The 21780-nt window shown below is 36.8% G+C and overlaps 1 protein-coding gene across 15 annotated transcripts in view; it reads left to right on the top strand.

Annotated features, from left to right (window-relative positions):
* Nucleotides 1–21780, top strand: part of trpm3 (transient receptor potential cation channel, subfamily M, member 3) — a 177955-nt gene that overhangs the window by 131198 nt on the left and 24977 nt on the right. For all 15 annotated transcript variants that reach the window (XR_008642991.2, XM_055199095.2, XM_055199102.2 and 12 more), the window contains exons 9-12: nt 14468–14540; nt 18407–18507; nt 20711–20845; nt 21003–21053. Coding sequence is in view for 14 of the 15 variants with exons in the window: in XM_055199095.2 (XP_055055070.2) it covers nt 14468–14540; nt 18407–18507; nt 20711–20845; nt 21003–21053 (360 nt within the window). In the remaining variant the exon portion in view is untranslated. The remainder of the gene's footprint in view (nt 1–14467; nt 14541–18406; nt 18508–20710; nt 20846–21002; nt 21054–21780) is intronic.

Genomic DNA, 21780 nt, shown 5'->3' with positions numbered 1-21780 from the left:
CAAACTTCGCATCGTGCGCCCTCAAAAAAAAAAGTCACCAGCCGCCACTGTTACAGTTTAAGAACAAAATGTCCCTTAAGTCTGGCTCATATTCAACTTTGTATTCAAACGTAAACTGTTTTGTTGAAGATAAAAGTTAATTCTGAGTTACAGAACAGCACCCCGGCTTAAGTTTACAAGCCACCCACTTGAGTATGTTTTATTGACGATTCAAGTGAGATCACGAAGCCTTTGAGATGCAACAAAATCTGAAAGGCAAGCAAATAAAAATGTTAAATGTAGGCACAGAATGCTACAGTAAAAATATAAAATGCACACACAGTTATTCACTTAAAGTATGGAATGTCATATTCTCTGCATAACTCACTGGCGCACACACACAGTGTGTAATTGATGCTTATTCTCAGTGGGGCTTCTGCAGTGTGACTGATGTTTTGGCAGATGTGAGATCAGCATGAATGTATAGGGTCTAGTGTGAATCAGAGATCTTTAGACCACTGTGGTTATCATACACACACAGTTCAGAGTACTGGATCCCATCTTCTGTCCTCTCCTAGATGTACATCCCACTGAGAGCAAGCAAATGGGAGAATTGCCATGACTAATGATTGAACTGATGAACAAATGCTTGCGATTTTCATGTTGGATCAGAGAGTTTTAGTGAAACAAGTGTTGGCTGTATTTGTAGGGCAATCTATTATACATGCTTTTATTACTCTATGGGGTGGTTTTCCAGACAGGGTTTAGCTTAATCCAGAACTAGCCCTTATATATTAGGACATTTAAAACATACAGATCTTGAGTCAAAACAATGGCCCTGATATATGTTCAGATATTTCAGTGCAAGAGCACCAATGGTCCGATTCATGATTTTACATTTTTATTTGGTGTGTGATTGTGTATTAGTACCTGTTAACGATATGCAAAAGTTACAAATCCCAAAGTAAACGATGACGCGAGTTAGTGTTTCCAACATAAATCTCTTTTCTTGGACTACAACAAATAATTTACACAACACGATTGTATGCAACAATTTACTTTCTGGGATTGGTGATGTAGACAAGACAGACATTATAATAATTCCTCCCGCTTGGACTCACAGCCTGTGGGTTGACTCCTGTTGGCGTTGCATTGTGCGTGAATCTTTCAAACATGGTAAGGAGCGTCACACTTCCTGCTGACGTCAGAGGTATTCACAACGTACATATTAGCAAAACTACATATTACAAAAATGTAAGGTATGTTGAAAATAATGTGTTTTTAACCATAAACCACGCAAACACATTGTATTATACCAAATACACAAAATAACGTTGTTTATAGCAATGAAATAGGTGCTCTTTAAATTAAGACAGCTCAAACATACATTTTAGTCTGCCCTATCTGGGAAACTGCCCATGTGTTTTTAATGCACTTCTTAAGGGGGTCGCGCACCGGATGCGCCGCTCCACGTCGAGTCGCTTCTAGGACAACTCGCAGGTATCGAGTGCACATTAAATAGCACGAACTTAGTCAGATAGCGTCTACTTCAAAATGCAAAACATACGTTAGCAGCCAATGTTAACCGTTAATGATTTGGGACAAATATGATGTTATTAAATGTTAAACTTTGTGAGTTGCGCTCTGTGTGGCGCGACAGGCATTTTTGTGAGTTGCGCTCTGTGGCGCGACAGGCATTTGAGCAACTTCCTGAGTCAAAGCTGGGCACTGCGGACAGGCGCCACCTGTCAGAGACGGTGTGCGTATAATGTGTTTGATTTTTATTTTAGAATAGCGCAGCGCTGAGCTGCGCATCCGGTGTGCGACCCCCTTTAGTGTAATCATGCGATCTTACTGCACTGTAAAAATTTGTTGGTTCAACTTAAATAAAGTAAGTGTTCATGCTGCCCTTAAAATTGAGAAATTGAGTTATTTTAACTTAAAAATATGAACTCAAAGAAGTTGTGTAAAAATGCTCAGTCAACTAATAATTTTTAATTGAATCAACTCAAAATGAATTCAGCACAAACAGTATTTTAAGTTGGACAGTGTTTAGCTCTTTCACTTGAAGTCTTACATGTTACCATAAAGTATAAACACAATAAGAGACATGATGTTAAATATATGAAGTTAAAACAACTTGGTTTTGCTACTAAATTCAACCTAATATTTTAAGTTTTGACCCATACACATAAAACAACAAATTAATGTACACTCTAAAAATGACTGGGTTATTTTTGACCTATAATGGGTAAATAATATTGGACAGAACACACCGCTGGGTTAAAATTGACACAATGCTGGGTTATTATACCCCATGGTTGCATAACAACAACAACCCAAAATTGCGTAATTTTTAACCCAGCATGGGGTAATTTTTAACCCAGCACGTGTTCTGTCCAATATATACCCATTATGCATGGATCAAAAATAACCCAACCATTTTTAGAGTGTAAATTTTATATATGAAGTCTATTAATAAAAGTCTATTCTTTTTTTATATATTAAAAAATTAGAAGCAAGTGCATGTGGCATCTGATTACAAAGCAAACAAATTTTTTGTCTCCAGACTTTTCTATAAAGTGCACTCACATTAGTTTGTGTGCATGGCAGAACCTGTTTAAATCCTATAAACGTGAATCTTTTCTGCAGGCACATAAAATCACCATCGCTGTCATGAACATGTGGCCCTGTGTGCACCCATGTATTTATATCTGATTTAATGTGAGTTGTACGGTGTATCAGAAGTGAGATAATGAGATCTGTAGGGAAATGTCTTAATTCTCTGTTCCTTTGAAGCACCCAAGCAGATGTTTAACCCGAACTCAACAAGACGGACTCCTGCCTCTCCAAACATGACCCGACTACATCTCCCCAGACTTTTAAGGAGGCAGCATAAACTACAATTAATTAAAGTTTTAATTAATAGATCCGATTAAATTGTTTTAAGCGAGTCAATATTTCTGTCTTCTGTGAGATGAATTAGCACGTGACAAATTTAAGACACATAAGGGTTTCCTGTTCTCTGCAGGAAGCTTTCCCTTTTTACTCCGGATCGAATTCTTTTCAGGTCTTTGTTTTTTCGCAGCCAAGGCAAAGATGGTTAAATTAATCAGACTGACAGCCTCTCTGTCTGTCTATATATTGCTCTTGTTCTGATTAATCTAAACACCTATTCAACAGCGAGGAGGCTATAGATTATCTTCACATTAAAGCGTTTTCATCTCTGCTGGGAACATTATGCTTCTTGTGGACCCAAACATAAAGTTTACTTCTGCTACAGTAAAGCCACTTTGGTCTATCAAAAAATATTTTATACAGCAATTTAGCACCAGAAAATGCTTTGTATATATGGTATCGATCTTTATGTAGACTCTTAAAAAATAAAGGTGCTAAAATAGTTATACCATAGAAGAACCATTTGTGGTTCCCCAAAGAATCATTTCTTTTTTACTTTTTTTATAGATCCTTCCCATACTAAGAACCATTTTGGGAAACAAATCTTATCGCACTGAAGAACCTGTTGTAACACCTTTATTTTTACATTATAAGTGTGTCACTATAAAAAGCTATAACAGCTTGATTTTCCCCATACAGTGTTAACAACACTTTGGCTCAGTAACATTGAAACCCCTTGTAGATAAAGCAGTAGGATCTAAGATGCTGTGAGAGAGAAAGAGAGAGAGAGAGCTAAGCTGACAATATGGAGGAAGCAGTGAGGAAGAGAATTTCATCCCTGATAAATGAAGATGAATGTGTGCCGGGGGGCCTGGGTCATTGAAGCATAAAGCAATTCCCCATACAGCACAACAGTATGAACAGCCTTAAACAGATCCCCTGTGAGTGTTGAATACACTGATGTACATCACCTCTCCACACACACATATCATCTTATTCTATAGACATACATTCCCTGCTGAAAAAAAACTATAAAGCCATTACAGAAAATTCTAATGGTTTCCATTGAAATACCAATAGGAACCATTAGCTTTTTCCATTAAAACCACTACACTGTAGTGTGTTTTGGGCCATATTCCATTAGGATCAAAACAATTCCCAATAAAACCAATAGAATTTCTGTGATGGTGTCTATTGTTTTTTTAGCAGGGTTCTTATTGCTCTTTCTCATAAGCGTTGCTCTGATTGACCATTTGATTTTAATTAAAAATTGTTCCTTGCAGAGGTTTTGACAGTTGATTGATAAAATAATTTTCGTTACGGTTGCGGAAATGTCATATCAGACGTGCTCTTTGTAGTTCCACCACCATCAGCATTAATTAAATATCTGACTTCATATACGTAATACTAACAGGAGATGTTCTAGTTGGGCTCCAGCCACCCTTGTCTGTAATCTTAGCACGCCTAAAATTAGTCTAAATATTTATTTATTTGTAAAAACAATTTATTCGAAAATAATAATGAAAATAACGCAAAATGCAGGACATTTCGATGAAAAAGAATAACGAGTTTATGAGGCATTTAATTACTTTTGCTATTCTGCGCATGCGTCGTAACCGTCCGCCACTGTAGTAGTGATTAGTGAAGGAGAGCGCGAGCGGCCGCCTGTGAGGCAGCTGCAAACTCAAAATTGTTCATAAAATATCCAGCGTGAAAGCTCATAGAAGGTATTTTCGCTAATGTTTACATTTGTTTTCTAGTCTGTATGAGTGCAGTTTTGTTATGTCTGCAAGATATAAGAATATTTGCCGTCTTAAATGCGCTAAAATCTCTAATCGTTTATAACTTAACTTACTTCAAAATTGCTTTCCAAACTGAAGTAGTGGCGTTTTTAGTTTACCGTCATAAATGACCATTTTTTTGCAATACAAGTTCTATATTTTTGCATTTTTCTAGTTAACAGTAATACTGACTGTGACTTGATTTTAAGTTTTCGAATGTGCCATTGAAAAATTTGTCATTTTGAGTTTTACTCATTCAATTTCTGTAAACACCGCCATCACAGTTATGCACGGACACACACACACACATACTGTACAAACAAACAAACACACCTGGCATCGCATGTAACAAACCCAGTGCACTCACAAATTTTGTATATGAAACACACAAATTAGATAGACTATAAACAACATTCAGTGACTTGTTTGGTTTTATAGATGGATATATAACGTTTTTAAATCCTGGAAAGGAGAGCAAACAGGTGGAGAAAGAGTTAGAGAGACTGAAGGGGTCAGAGACAGGTAAGAGATGATGAATAAAGTTATTGTAGCAGTTTCAAAGTCATGATACAGGTTATTAGCCACTAATAAACATCATTCCATTATTTACTCACCCTTATGTTGTATAGCTGTTTAAGAGTTTTGGTCACCAGTACTTTTGGTATTGTAATTTGTAATAGTTTTTTTATTAGGTTAAATCAAAAATAATAAGGGCTTGGAACTATATGGAAGAGTAATGTATGTAGTCTACATGAATAATATAATAATGCTGGTCCCAATTTGCAAAAAGGCATCACAATGCCTTCTTCACATCATCACTGAGGGCTAAGAATGAAATCCTAGAACCGCCCCTGCTTGCTAAAAAGAAACAAACAAGAGAGTGAGCAGCATAGCGACTGATGAACAGCTCAATACTTGTTAAAACTGCATTTGTGCACCACTGTTAAACTTTTCCAAAATCTAGTAAGTTGCCTACGGCATCACAGGTGCACTCCCGACACAAAATCTTAATTTTGCTGCCTCCCAATTTCAGCCAAACTCTAAGGCATTTATTATGTATTCTTTGGCAGTAGGCAATCACACAATGCACTTCAATAAATGAACTTATTTCGAATGCTGTAGCCAACTGAGCAGCTCACCAAGTTTAAAAGAGCTAACACATCTCTGAATTGATTGAATTGAGTTAAAACCATAAAAATATGGTGTGCACGTAGATACAGCTTAGCGTTGTTTCAGATGCTGCTGGCCATAATTTCACACTTCTCACTGTTATGACCTTTACAGCAAAGCAAGCTCCCTGTGATAGACTAAGCTATTTTCACTATTCACTGCAGGCTTTTTCTGACTGATGCAATTTTTCTTAACAAACTGTGATGCAGTGATACAGGACACACTTGTACAGAGTGGAGCTTTGTTGAGTAGAAAAATAAATGCAACTTTTTGTTTCATTGAATTCCCTGGTTTATGCCGATTCCAACGATGTCTCATTTGCCATTTTCAAACATTTTGTTTGTGTGTTTTTGAAATCACTTTTTCGCTACTCCTTTTACAAATTTGATCCAATTTAGTTACGACTCGGCTCAAGTAATTTTTGGACCAAGCTGCACAGAAATTACTTAACAGATTTTTGATATTTGCTACTTTTCCCTGTCCAAAGTTGACTGTGACCGGTGACAACTCACAGTAATCTGACAGTATATAATGTGTGGTGCTTCAATATCCAAACCTTATACTCGCTGACACTATCTATTTTTCATGTACATTCTATATCTGTTATTTTTGCGCTGCCATTTCTGCACCTTTGGTGATTGGCGCTATTGCAGCTCTGAAAGTTGTTCTTGGCAGAGTTAAGATTGTGTGTCAGCTCGGTGGTGCAGCTTGCTAAGCCGCATGCTCTTCAACCTTTAACCTATCAGGAGGGGTGTTTGAATCTTGTGTGGCACATGCCCAGACCGCAAGAGGTACTGTGGCTGAAGAAGATGGTGCAAATGTTGCTCCTGTTCAAGATTAAAAACTATTAAAACTATCTATTAAAAACCTTTAACATCCAAAAAACCTTTGTGTTTCACAAACGATTTAGTGTTAAAATGTCCTTTATGCTGGGTACACACCAAAAAATAATTGGGCTGATTTTGGGCCGAAATTCCCCCTTCCAACCATCCTAGCTATGTCCCGATTATCTTGATGGTTCTACAGATTATTTTATCAGATTTTCCCTTGGTGTGAGGTGTGTTAAGGGTCTCCGAACCTGATCGGAAGAATGTCGAACATGTTTAATATTTACGATTCGCGACCGGGGCGGCTCCAATCAGAAATTATGATGTGTGGGGAGAGCCCGAGGAAAAACGCGGCACACTCTTGAGATTATCACGTGAACCGAAAACAAATCCAATCAGAAAGCAAGATGATGGAAGACAGAAGCAGTCATGGCGCAGCACAAAGTAAAGTTGATGCAAAGTGAACTTGTACAGACCATGTTCCCGCTGTCTCCACGACTTCACCCAAACCCTTTCTTCTTTTTCTTGAATTTTCTGTTCATTAAAATTTCTTTCTGCATATCGTCCCGTCCACCATGCTTATTAAGTTTGTCAAAATTTCTGCAAATAGACAGTAAAGTGAAAGTGACATATGATCTCTGCCTTTAAACCTTGAGCAGTGAACACACACACATACGCCTGACTCTCTAAGCATTAGGCTACGACTGCCCTCACTAGGCTATGACTGCTATACAACAAACTGTGATCTGCCACAAAATACAGTTGTATACGAAAATAAAGAAAGAACCTTCTGGAGATTTGATGACATCCAGTGATTTAATCTGTTGAGGTGAATGCACCTGTAAAATGCTGAGGTACTTACGTGTTGTCTTTAGTAAAGGGAAGACACTCAGGGCTAATTAAAATGGATTTATCATAAGTAAACATACATTAACCTAAAGTAACATAATTCATGGGATTTTGTATGTATTTTACGAATTGGCTAATTTGTATAAATTCGTACAGTTCAAAGTGAATCATTCAAAAACATACGATTATCATAAAAACTATACCTATATCACTGCCCCTAACCCCACAGGGGCAAAAGCAAATTGCACAAAAAAAACCCAAATGTGGTTATACTAATTAATACAAATTAGCCGCCTTATAAAATATTTATGAATTGCAATGAGATAGCGTTGTTATACCTACACTGATGTGTTCAAGTCCAAAAACTATCATATTTTATGTATACTAACTTCAATATTTTGACTTTTTCTCTATTCTGGTTGTTAATGTTTAAGAGCACCACAGGTGTTGTATTGTACTTTATGGTTGCTCTAGTGTTTGGCACGCAATGCAATTGAGTGCATTAGTGTTACAAACATGGGGGCAGGGCAGCTATTAATCTCAGGTTTGTTGTTCAGCTAATATGGGACCCAGATGTATAGTAAGGTGCGTGGTGTAAGCTAAGACTTCTTAACTAGAGTCTGGGGAATGATTCAGATGAATGCTGAGCAGCGATCTGACATAGAAGCCATTGTTGTCAAGGTGACAATACACAACGTGGATAGCAAATGCAAGAGCAGTTGTGCCGGAGGGCATATAACTTTGCCCTTAATGTTTGACCAGCTTAATAATAAGATCTGAATAATAAACTTCAGGGTGTAGTTGTAAAAGAATTATATCTAGTACTTGCCTGGCATATGGAGGTATATTTAAAGCATATAGGGACACAGTCTTGCCAAAGACATCTGCCAATATAACTCCACTGAGGAGGTTTAACATGTGCTCGGCAAAGATTCAGTATTAGATGGGCTTTAGCCACAGCAGGACTGTGTTAAAACATGTCATGTGAAGCACATAAAACTTATTTACATATTCAGTAAAGTTATTTTTTTGTCTACTGCAGGCTCATAAATCACAAGTATGAGTCCCATAGTTCAGCTGTGATGTGAATTTGGATATGAAATTTGAAAAATCTGTCACTGTCTAAATCTATCTGCTTCTGATTTTGAATGATGTAACATGTGTTTAGTATGTGGATTGATAAGACTACTCCTTGGGCACATTCAAATAGACAACAAAATAATAGTAAGTTACTAGTAAGTTATAGGGTATAGTAAGTTACTAATGGACCTATTTATGTAACACTTAATAGGTAAACGAATAATATACGTCTAGTAACTGCCTAGAATGAACGTGAGCATTTCACTCATAATTAACAAATCCAACGTACAATCTTCACTGGGCACATTATATTATGAGGATCTATAATATAATGATACTGAGTGCAAGATTTGTCAAAACCCAATGTCAAACCTACATCAAAACCTGACTTCACTACCCAACGTTGGATTGACATCAGATTTACGTCGTTGGATTGTTTTTGGATTGACGTCAAAACTTGACGTTGGATTGACTACACAACCCGAAGTTGGATTGACTTCACAACCCGACGTTGTATTGACTTCATAACCCGACGTTGGATTGACTTCACAACCCGACGTTGGATTGACTTCACAAAACCCAACATTGAATTGACGTCGGAATTACGTCAAAACCCGACATTGAATTGACGTCGGATTTACGTCAAAACCCAACGTTGGATTTATGTCAGATTTAAGTCAATACCCGACATTGGATTGATGTCGTATTTACGTCAAAAGCCAACATTGGATTGATGTCGAATTTACATCAAAACCCAACGTTGGATTTAGGTTAGATTTACGTCAAAACCCAACGTTGGATTTAGGTTAGATTTACGCCACAATCCAACGTTGGATTTAGGTTGGATTTACGTCAAAACCCAACGTTGGATTTAGGTTGGATTTACGCCACAATCCAACGTTGGATTTAGGTTGGATTTACGTCAAAACCCAACCTTGGATTTAGGTTAGATTTACGTCACAATCCAATGTTGGATTTAGGTTGGATTTACGTCAAAACCCAATGTTGGATTTAGGTTAGATTTACGTCACAATCCAAGGTTGGATTTAGGTTGGATTTACGTCAAAACCCAACGTTGGATTTAGGTTGGATTTACGTTGGATTTACGTCAAAACCCAACATTGGATTTAGGTTGGATTTAGGTTGGATTTATGTCAAAACCCAACGTTGGATTTAGGTTGGATTTATGTCAAAACCCAACATTGGATTTAGGTTGGATTTAGGTTGGATTTACGTCAAAACCCAACGTTGGATTTAGGTTAGATTTATGTCAAAACCCAACATTGGATTTAGGTTGGATTTACGTCAAAACCCAACATTGGATTTAGGTTGGATTTATGTCAAAACCCAACGTTGGATTTAGGTTAGATTTATGTCAAAACCCAACATTGGATTTAGGTTTGATTTAGGTTGGATTTACTTCAAAACCCAATGTTGGATTTAGGTTAGATTTACGTCACAATCCAACGTTGGATTTTGGTTGGATTTACTTCAAAACCCAACGTTGGATTTAGGTTGGATTTACGTCACAATCCAACATTGGATTTAGGTTGGATTTAGGTTGGATTTACGTCAAAACCCAACGTTGGATTTAGGTTGGATTTATGTCAAAACCCAACATTGGATTTGGGTTGGATTTAGGTTGGATTTACGTCAAAACCCAACGTTGGATTTAAGTTAGATTTATGTCAAAACCCAACATTGGATTTAGGTTGGATTTACGTCAAAACCCAACATTGGATTTAGGTTGGATTTAGGTTGGATTTATGTCAAAACCCAACGTTGGATTTAGGTTAGATTTATGTCAAAACCCAACATTGGATTTAGGTTGGATTTAGGTTGGATTTACGTCAAAACCCAACGTTGGATTTAGGTTGGATTTACGTCACAATCCAACGTTGGATTTAGGTTGGATTTACGTCAAAACCCAACATTGGATTTAGGTTGGATTTACGTCACAATCCAACGTTGGATTTAGGTTGGATTTACGTCAAAACCCAACATTGGATTTAGGTTGGATTTAGGTTGGATTTACTTCAAAACCCAATGTTGGATTTAGGTTAGATTTACGTCACAATCCAACGTTGGATTTTGGTTGGATTTACTTCAAAACCCAACGTTGGATTTAGGTTGGATTTACGTCACAATCCAACATTGGATTTAGGTTGGATTTAGGTTGGATTTATGTCAAAACCCAACATTGGATTTGGGTTGGATTTAGGTTGGATTTACGTCAAAACCCAACGTTGGATTTAGATTAGATTTATGTCAAAACCCAACATTAAATTTAGGTTGGATTTACGTCAAAACCCAACATTGGATTTAGGTTGGATTTAGGTTGGATTTATGTCAAAACCCAACGTTGGATTTAGGTTAGATTTATGTCAAAACCCAACATTGGATTTAGGTTGGATTTAGGTTGAATTTACGTCAAAACCCAACGTTGGATTTAGGTTGGATTTACGTCACAATCCAACGTTGGATTTAGGTTGGATTTACGTCACAATCCAACATTGGATTTAGGTTGGATTTACGTCAAAACCCAACGTTGGATTTAGGTTGGATTTACGTCACAATCCAACGTTGGATTTAGGTTGGATTTACGTCAAAACCCAACCTTGGATTTAGGTTAGATTTACGTCACAATCCAAGGTTGGATTTACGTCAAAACCCAACCTTGGATTTAGGTTAGATTTACGTCACAATCCAAGGTTGGATTTAGGTTGGATTTACGTCACAACCCAATGTTGGATTTAGGTTGGATTTACGTCAAAACCCAACGTTGGATTTAGGTTAGATTTACGTCACAATCCAAGGTTGGATTTAGGTTGGATTTACGTCAAAACCCAACGTTGGATTTAGGTTGGATTTACGTCAAAACCCAACATTGGATTTAGGTTGGATTTACGTCAAAACCCAACGTTGGATTTAGGTTGGATTTATGTCAAAACCCAACATTGGATTTAGGTTGGATTTAGGTTGGATTTACGTCAAAACCCAACGTTGGATTTAGGTTAGATTTATGTCAAAACCCAACATTGGATTTAGGTTGGATTTACGTCAAAACCCAACATTGGATTTAGGTTGGATTTGTCAAAACCCAACGTTGGATTTAGGTTAGATTTATGTCAAAACCCAACATTGGATTTAGGTTGGATTTAGGTTGGATTTACTTCAAAACCCAATGTTGGATTTAGGTTAGATTTACGTCACAATCCAACGTTGGATTTTGGTTGGATTTACTTCAAAACCCAACGTTGGATTTAGGTTGGATTTACGTCACAATCCAACATTGGATTTAGGTTGGATTTAGGTTGGATTTATGTCAAAACCCAACATTGGATTTGGGTTGGATTTAGGTTGGATTTACGTCAAAACCCAACGTTGGATTTAGGTTAGATTTATGTAAAAACCCAACATTGGATTTAGGTTGGATTTACGTCAAAACCCAACATTGGATTTAGGTTGGATTTAGGTTGGATTTATGTCAAAACCCAACGTTGGATTTAGGTTAGATTTATGTCAAAACCCAACATTGGATTTAGGTTGGATTTAGGTTGGATTTACGTCAAAACCCAACGTTGGATTTAGGTTGGATTTACGTCACAATCCAACGTTGGATTTAGGTTGGATTTACGTCAAAACCCAACATTGGATTTAGGTTGGATTTACGTCACAATCCAACGTTGGATTTAGGTTGGATTTACGTCAAAACCCAACATTGGATTTAGGTTGGATTTGGGTTGGATTTATGTCACAATCCAACGTTGGATTGACGTTAGATTTACGTCAAAAGACGTTAGATTTACAGATGACCTGAGGGAGTAAAATATGTTACGTCAACGTTTTGGAATGTGACGTAAATCTAATCTAAAACCAATGTTGGGTAAATCCAACGTCAATCCAACATCAATCCAATGTTGGGTTTTGACATAAATCCAACCTAAATCCAACATTGGGTTTTGATGTAAATCCAACCTAAATCCAACGTTGGTTTTTGACGTAAATCCAATGTAAATCAATTTCCAAATAATTGTTGATAGAGTTTATTTAAATCATTTAAAGGATATTAAATCTATTTAATAAAAGTGTGTTTTATGTAAAAAAAATAAAATGATAATTAATATGTCTTCTAGAATAGATGAAGCAATGGGTTTTTGTAATGTTGAGTCAGAGTTCACCCTTCCACCTGACCTTAACTCTATCGTGGATATGCATACGTTTGTAAAGTTTAAATATCTCTCCTTAGAAAAACCTATCGCTTTGCCTTCACCTTAAAAGACTTTGCCTTTAATAACTGCATGTTTTTGATGGATGAAGGTTCTTTACAAAATGGGATACTATTCAATGCCATTATAAAGCTGAAAAGAATCAGGATATTGTTTAATATAACTGAATATGGCTGAAGAAAGGAAGTCATATACGGATGACCTGAGGGAGTAAAATATGTGCAATTTTTCATTTTGGGTGGACTATTCCTTTAAATATGATCATTCCTATAATATCACAATATTGTTTCTAACCCAAACAGAAAGAAAAGGAGTTAAATTGACACACCGTATAGAAATACATATTTTAAAGGCCAATACCATTATGCTTATTTGACACACATATACACTCAGTGGCGGCTGGGTGACCTCCATAGTCACATCATCAATAACAGTCACTTCAGTAATTGCCTGGTACCAAACTCTTTGTAGAAGAGATGAAGTGCTTGTTTTGATATGATCACATTTCATTTCCTCTGCAATATCAACAGCAAAAACGTTTCACAGAACCCAAAGACATACACATAGATATATTACTATTACTCTATGCGTTGGTAGGGAACTATGAGGCAGATTGAAGGATTATGTGTTTAGTCATTTAAACACACTAAACTGCTCCAATACATTTTCTGTCACCACCTCCTTTAAAGCTCACTCCTACCCTGGATGTGCCATAATTTCATGGTTCCTTTGGAGGATGAAAATGAAAACACCATCTCCTCCTACTTCCACAGATTAGTTCATTAGTCCACACCAGGCTCAGATGGAATATTGAATGAAAGGTGGATTGTTCAAATGACAGGCTTTAGATTAATGGCCTGTCCACAGTATTATAAGTGTTCAGAATTCAGAACCACACGCGTCGCATATGGAGCTGCAAGGTGCCCTTCATATGTGTGGATGCAGTTATTACAGAACTGCCACAACGCCCATATTGTATTACTATAGATGTTCCAATCTGATGTTGTTTTCTGTCTTAATCTTTTTTTTTTGATAATAATAATAATAAAAGTCCCTGTACCTTATCCAGTTTCATTGTGTGAGCTATGCTTTAAAATATCATTGTTTTCTTTTTTACTAACTCTAAGATACAAGTCTATCGTTTACAACATTCTATTCATTTATCCCTATCAGAGGTCGCATATGAAACTGCAATGTGCCCTTTTATATGTGTGGTTGCAGTTATTACAGAACTGCCACAATGCCTACAATGTATTACTCCAGTTAACTCTTAAGGGGATAGTTCACTGAAAAATTAAAATTATCTCATAATTTACTACCCTCTAGTTGTTTCAAACCTGTATAAATGTCTTTGTTCTGCTGAGTACACAAAAGATATTTTAAAAACATTTTAATAACAAAACAGATCTGGGGCACCATTCACTTCCGTAATATTATTATTTTCTACTATGAAGGCCAATGGTGCCCCAGATCTGTTTGGTTACAAAGATTCAAAATATCTTTCTTTGTATTCAATAGAACAAAAAAAGTTTGGAGAAGCTTGATAATAAATAATTTATTTATAAATAAATAATTTTTTGGTGAACTATCCCTTTGAATAGTTATTATAATCATGTATCTTTTGTTTATAATAATGTGATGATATTTCTCACAGATAACAGTGTTCCGGATGGGATCAGAGGGACACCAGGACATTGACCTGGCTATTCTTACAGCTCTTCTAAAAGGTAATAATAAATTGTTGTGAAAAATTAAATGTCAAATAATGTGACTTTTCAGGCATGCACCTCAGCGTTCACTGTGGTATCTGTCCATTAGCTCCTTTAAAAACTATAAGTTTTATATATCACACATGCACACATTTTTTGTTTCACAAAAGGTTCTTTGTTGTGGAAAAAGTTTTTTTTAGACTTTAAAAGAGAAAGATATGGTTCTCCTAAGAACCTTTGATTCAATAGTTCTTTGGAGAACCAAAAATAGTTCTTCTGTGCATCACTGTGAAAACCCTTTTGTAGCAACTTTATTTCGAAGTGTGTATAAATTCCTTGCCAGAACAAATATCTAAATTCACGGGTCACCGTTAAACACTTATCCACCTGCCACATAACTATTTTAGTTTCTCAATGCCCGCAATCAAAAAGTCAACAGGATTGAGTTGGATTTTAGACTTTAGATAAGGGAGTAAAGTATAAGATCTACTGTTTATACTTCTTAAGACACGCTTTAAATCCATATCACATCTGTGTTTCAGTCAGGCCTGTCCTCCAATAGCTCCATGTGTTTAGAGACCCAGCAGCACGACTTGTACATAATTCATAGTGCTGTGGAGTACATCTAAAGAATGCTTTACTCATCCAGTCCCCAGCTCCTATTCCTTTAATGATTGTGTAAGAAATATATCAGTTTATATATAGTCAACGAGCAGTGAATATTTGATATTTGAGTTCCTACAGGCAATTAGAAGTCAGTTAATTTCATAGACGTTGTAAAATTATTGTAAAGTGATGTTTTGGAAAGAGACTTTAGAAAGGGATTCACATAATGATAATGTGGTTAAATGTTACATAATATATATATGTAGTGTTTTGATCACCACACTGTAAAATTTTTTGGCTGACTTAAATTTTTTTGTTTAATCAACTCAGATTTACAATCATTTCAACTTACTATTATTTATCTTGAGATGAGTTGTAATAACTAATGTTATATGTATTTTATAAGTTGTAGCAACTCATCTTTTGTCAAGATAAATAATAGTTATTGAAATCACTTGTAAAACTGAGATTTTAAAACTTTAAGATTTTTTACAGTGCGTGGTTTAGTTTAGAGCTTTATTGATCCCCTTGGGGCAATTCATTTAAGCTTACATGGTGTCTCACAACACCTAAACATATAAATTTAAACACACACAAACCACAAAAAAACCAGTATAAAAAATCACCTACATTTATTACATAACCGTATTGCTTCAGGCGCAAAAGTTTTGAAATGTCTATTAATTAGTCATGTCAAATTATCTTCATTTAGGGTCTTTTCCCCTCAAATATTGACATGTGATTTTTATTATGATTATTTAGATTTTTGTCATTTTGATTCTAAATATATGACAGCCCTAATAAATATGTACATACAGTAAACAGGTATTGCTATAGAGAAAATATATTTAAAATGCATGCTTTTAAGTAATGTTCTTTTATAGCATGCTTCAATAAGCGATCGGTTGCTGCTAATTCAGAAAATATATTGTATGCTAGTTACAGACTTTCCAAGGAAAAATTATTTCCATTTTTGTGAAGGACTTTTGTTAGAGATCAGATACAGAGAGATCCTCAAAACATACACAGACATACAGCGGTGCCCTATACTTCCGGGTTTTATAAGTTGGTGGATAATAGCGGTATTACGGATTGCCGTAAATACTCGTCATTGGCAGGGAAACGTTTTCTCTTAATTGACGAGATAACTTGTCATTGGCGAGGAAACAGTTAAATATACTAATATAACTAAGGGGCTGGACACACCAAAGCTTTTACGCTCGCGGCCGGCGCATGTTTTCAATTGATTCCAATTAAGCAAAGCAGGTGTCAAATAAGCAAGCAGCTAGCATTTTTTTCCGCTCTGAAAACCAGCGCTCGGGTTTTTTTGCACTCAGCGCTGAGCGCCGAGAGTTCAAAAATATTCAACTTTGAGTGAAAAACTCGTCAATGTCAGTTCTCACACGGCCGTCCAATTACAGGGGAGGAGGGGCGGGACAAGTATCACAGCAAGCAATCGGCTCACAGCTGAAGTATCACAGCTACCAAAGCGCTCAGCTAAAGAAAGCATTCGGCCCTCCAGGCGTTTTCAGTCGCGTTTAAAAGTTTTGGTGTGCACAACCCCTAAGACCTAGTCTTTGCTTAAAGGTCACATTCTTCCTGATCCCATTTTTAAACCCTAGTTAGTGTGTAATGTTGCTATAATAGCATAAATAATACCTGTAAAATGATAAAAGACTACAGGGAAAAGCCGGTTTGGACTACAGCCCTCTACTTCCTGCTTTAATGACGTCAGTAGAACAGTTTTTTGACTAAACTCCGCCCACAGAAATACGTCAGTCAGCAGCTAAGCTAACGGCAAGCTAATGCGCTATCAAATCACAACACACTAAACAAACTACACAATCAGAACTCGTTACATATTTCTGAAGAAGGTACTTCATAGAACAAGGAAGATATCAGGTCGTTTTTAGGACAGTGAAAACAGCGCTATACAGATAAGTCAATCGTGTAAAAAATACTTTGTTTTTTACACGTGAAACATGAACACTGTAACACTGTTATATTGTGCACTGTAAACACAATCAAAGCTTCAAAAACATAGAAAGAATGGGACCTTTAACATAAACCCTGTCCCAGAAATCGTCCCCAAATGTCCCTGCAATTATATAGACACCCATATTTACAGTATATATGCTGTTAAAGCACCTTTCTGCAGCTACAGAGCCTTAAGTTTAATGCCGCAGTTAGTGTTGCCCATTATCAAATCTATATTTTACCCTGGGTCTTTTTATTTCCACAGGTCATTATTTCTCTATTCTTGACTGATAAACTGTGCCTTTCTGATGACATCGGTCCACAGTATTGCTTAGTTGAAATAGTCATGAAATAGCAAGAAGCAGTCTCTTGTAATGGCTGATAAAAATAAGGGAAATGGTCACAGCAGGACCCAATGGCACCAATATCCTGTGTGTTCTGAACCCAGGAGCACCATTAGGTTCAATATAATATTGAAAAATGTGTTCCAGGGTCTGCAGTTGTTCTGTTGACCTTTCCAAGTTTTAATTCCAAATATCTATCAAATCAATGCGTGCCAAGGTTTGATGACTCCCTGTGGGCGCTTCAGCTCCAGGACAGGAAGTCATGAATCTACCGTTGCTTTGTTTTGGTTGCAAGATGCAACCATTCAGAGTTCCAGTTTTTATCATAACTTGCAAAACTAACTCAAGCGATACAGAAAGGATCTTACACTGCAGTCATATTCACCCAAAGACCACATCCTTATTTTAGGTTTAACAGTCCATAAAATGAGTCACGTAGTATATTATAGTATTTAACAGCCATTATGCAAATATGCTTTATACATGGAGACACCTAGACAAGGCACAGAGGTGTCTGTTTAATGAACTGTGCGTAAAAAAAGATTATACTCGTAACAGTAAATGTAGAAACATCAGGCCAGAGTAAGTAAAGACAAATGTCCTGTTGCTCAGGGTTTATTAGTGAAACATAAGGGCCAGAGCAGAATATAAAAGACCCTGGAGGGTACTTTCGTCCTTGATTTATCTCTACAATCATCCCATTAAACACACATACATAACAGTATGTATTGTAATGATATAAGAACCAGTAAAGGATAGGGAAACCTTGAGTTTCTGTATGCTTGTGAGAGGAGGTGAGGAGCTTAAAAGCATCAGCTTGAAAATTAGCTGATTTTTAATAGGCATTTACACATCGCATCTGTCATTTTATAGTAGGTAATTAGCATTTTTCAGGCCTTTTCCCCGCTGTGTTTAAAGCAAGTGAGTGAAATGTAATTATGTGGCTTTCTTGTCCAGGTGCCAATGCATCCGCTCCTGATCAGCTGAGTCTGGCTTTGGCCTGGAACAGAGTCGACATCGCTCGCAGCCAGATCTTCATTTACGGACAGCAGTGGCCTGTAGGCATTATGCACACACAAACACATCTCTGAGTAAATATGTGCATACATTATTGATCACAGAATGATTAATAATGTAGGTGTTAAAACTGTAAAACAGTATTGGATTTTGCTGCTTTTTAACCAATTAAAATGTATGTAAGGAAATTCATGGTTGTACACTGCCAAAAATCTTTTTCTTACGTTTCTTTTTTTTGTCTTGTTTAGCTGAATATGCTTAAAACAAGATATATTTACTGTACATAAGATCCAAAACAATGCAAGATTTTATGTCTCGCTTTCAGAGAAATGCTATAAATGTTTGTTATGTGTTTGGCTAAAACAAGAAAAAGCTGTTTGCTTGTGGGGTGAGTGGATCTAATTCAAAAGGAAAGACAATATATTTCCCCACACCACTGGCAAACAGCTTTACGTTTTACATTTATTTCATTTAGCAGACACATTTATCCAGTGAGGCCTACAAATAAGAGAGCAGATTTAAACAGTCTAAAAAATCCGAAAGATTTTTCTGGTTTAACCTCCTAAGACCTGATCTGCTTTGGTCTTGCATTTTTTATTTTTTCTAGCTATTTGGGGTTAGGAAGAACCAATAAATTTAATAACCAAATATTAAGCAGTGTAATTGTTCACGTTTGTGTACAACAGGTTCCAGTTACACATAATTAAGTATTATGGTGCAAACAACAAAAAATGTGATGTCCATGTATGTGGACACCAGTGGTGGCCGGTGACTTCGTTTTTGAGGGCGCACGATGCGAAGTTCGTCACAACATGTATGTAGCCCATCATGTGTGTGGTTCGTTATTTCAAAATATGTGTTCTGCGCTTTGAGAGATCGTGTGTGCATCACGTGGCTTGTCAAAATAAGTGCCTGCTGCAGACGCGTCTAAAGGGTTTATGAAAAGAGACACTCGCGTTTGCCAGATACTTGCATAATCTCATGCGTAATCAGAGTTGAATGTTAAGTGAGTGTCTTGCGTGTATTTTGTACACGTGAGCGTCTCTCTTATCATAAACAGTTTTGACGCGTGTGCAGAAGGCACTTATTTTGACAAAACACGTCAAGCGCACAGGATCTCTCGACACGCAGGTCACATATTTTGGAAAAGGGAAACACACACATGATACTCCGAACACTTTATTAGCGCATCCTTGAATGAGGAGTCACGAGCTGCCACTGGTGGACACACCAGGTCTTAGGAGGTTAAGGCATAAACTTCACTAAACTCTTTTAAATTTCTCTGGAATCTATACATTATTGCTTGCGTCTTCTTATTTTTTCAGTAAATACACTGCAAAAAAATGATAGTATTTTTGTCTTGTTTTTACCGAGCCCCTAAGGTGACATTGGAGTAAAAAAATCTAAAGTTTAGTTTCATGTACTCACGTGAAACTTTTGCATGCTCACGTGAAACTTTCACGTGCTCACGTGAAACTTTTGTGTGCTCACGTGGAACTTTCGTGTGCTCACGTGAAACCTTCATGTGCAGAATTTTTTTTAAAGTTTAGTTTCGTGTGCACACGTAAAAACTAAACGCTATATAATTTTTTCTCCTTGTCCCCTTAGGGGCTCAAGACAAAAATACTAAGAAATTGTTTTCTTGAAAATCATTTTTTGCAGTGTATATCTTATTTTAGTGATTTTTAGATCAGGATTTTTTTAAACTGGGGTCCGTGGACCCCCAGGGGGCCTCCAGGAGGTTCTAGGGGTCCCAAGACAATTTCTGAGAAAAAAACAAAGAAAAATGTAGCATTAGTTATTAATTAGGAGTTTATCTCTCATTTCTTGCTATTTCAGAATCATATTTGGTTGGTTTGTATCTTTTTTGTGTGTTTTCCTTATTACTGTTCCCTACACTCAGTCAGGCTTGTGAGGCAGTAATCCTTGTAAAGCTGCTGTGAAACAAGATTTATTGTCAAAGTTGCTGCAGTACAAATAAATTTAAATTGAAAATGTTTATTTTCAGGTTTACGCATTCAGCATTACTCTAAGGGTAGCCGATTATATTCGCCATACATGAAATATATATGAACTGATATATATTTTAGGCAGGAGTTCCTCAAGGTTCATCATATCTGGGGGTTCTTGACATCATATAGTTTGAAACCCCCTGATTTAGAGTGTGTTGAAAAGTAAGACAAAGTAGTTTTTGATCCATTTCATTGTGTGTGGTACCATGAGTTTTTTTATATATGTCCTCAGGTTGGTTCTCTGGAGAAGGCTATGCTGGATGCTTTGGTGCTGGACAGAGTGGATTTTGTGAAGTTGTTGATAGAGAATGGCGTGAGCATGCATCGTTTTCTGACGCTGTCCAGACTCGAGGAGCTCTATAATACGGTAATGCATCTACATCCATCACTGTAGCAGAAACCTCAGCCTTCTTGATATGTTTGCTTTTTACATTGTGTGTTTCCGAATTAACATGCTGTTTGATGTGTTTACCTATTGTTGGTGTTTGTTAAAGGTCAGTTGTGTTTCTGTTTGGCTTTAACAGAGACATGGGCCGTCCAACACCCTGTACCACCTTGTCAGAGATGTAAAAAAGGTAAGAAGTCCCTATGCATGCAGCTGAGTCTGTGTGTTTTTGTATGCATGTGTGTGAATGGATATGCAAGTGTGTGTGTGTGTAGGTGGTAGATTAGTCTTAGATTTGTGTTGCACATTTGGCTGAGGTGTTTTTCTTGTTGCCTAGCTTGACAGACAGATTTGGCTAGTTGGTTGCTTACTTTGGTTCTGTCTGTGTCCTCTGCTTGTTTCGGACTAATAAATGGTCAAAATGATGGGTTTGTTGCTTTTTAAGTAGTGTATAGTTTGTCTAAATTACTATTTGCAAGTATGCATTTTTAATAAAAGAATGGTTGTTTACTTGCACGATGGTGATTTCTGTAGTGACATATGTGTATATGCAAATACTGTAATCCCTTCCTAAGATGAGAAATGACTCATTACAAGAAGAACATGTTTTTTTTATTAGAAATGATTCAGTTGAGGTTAACTGTGAGGTTTAATTTTTATATTCAGCTTGATGTGATCTTTTCTATCAAAGCATTTGAGGGCACAAACATATGCTGTGTGTCCACAGAGACAAGTCTTACTCTTATAATATCCAGCACCATTGCATGTCTCCGATGAGCCAGTTGAATAATATTGTGGTATTTGATGATGCTAAAGTTAATATCTCAGCTTATAAGGTCCACTGTGGTTCTGCGTTGAGATTTGAAGAACCAGAGCAGAGCCTTGTTATAGTCTCGAGGTGGGATTGTGATCAAATT

This window comes from Misgurnus anguillicaudatus, chromosome 22, assembly GCF_027580225.2.
Source record: "Misgurnus anguillicaudatus chromosome 22, ASM2758022v2, whole genome shotgun sequence".
Lineage (NCBI taxonomy): Eukaryota > Metazoa > Chordata > Actinopteri > Cypriniformes > Cobitidae > Misgurnus > Misgurnus anguillicaudatus.
This window is presented reverse-complemented; position numbering and strand designations above follow the sequence as displayed.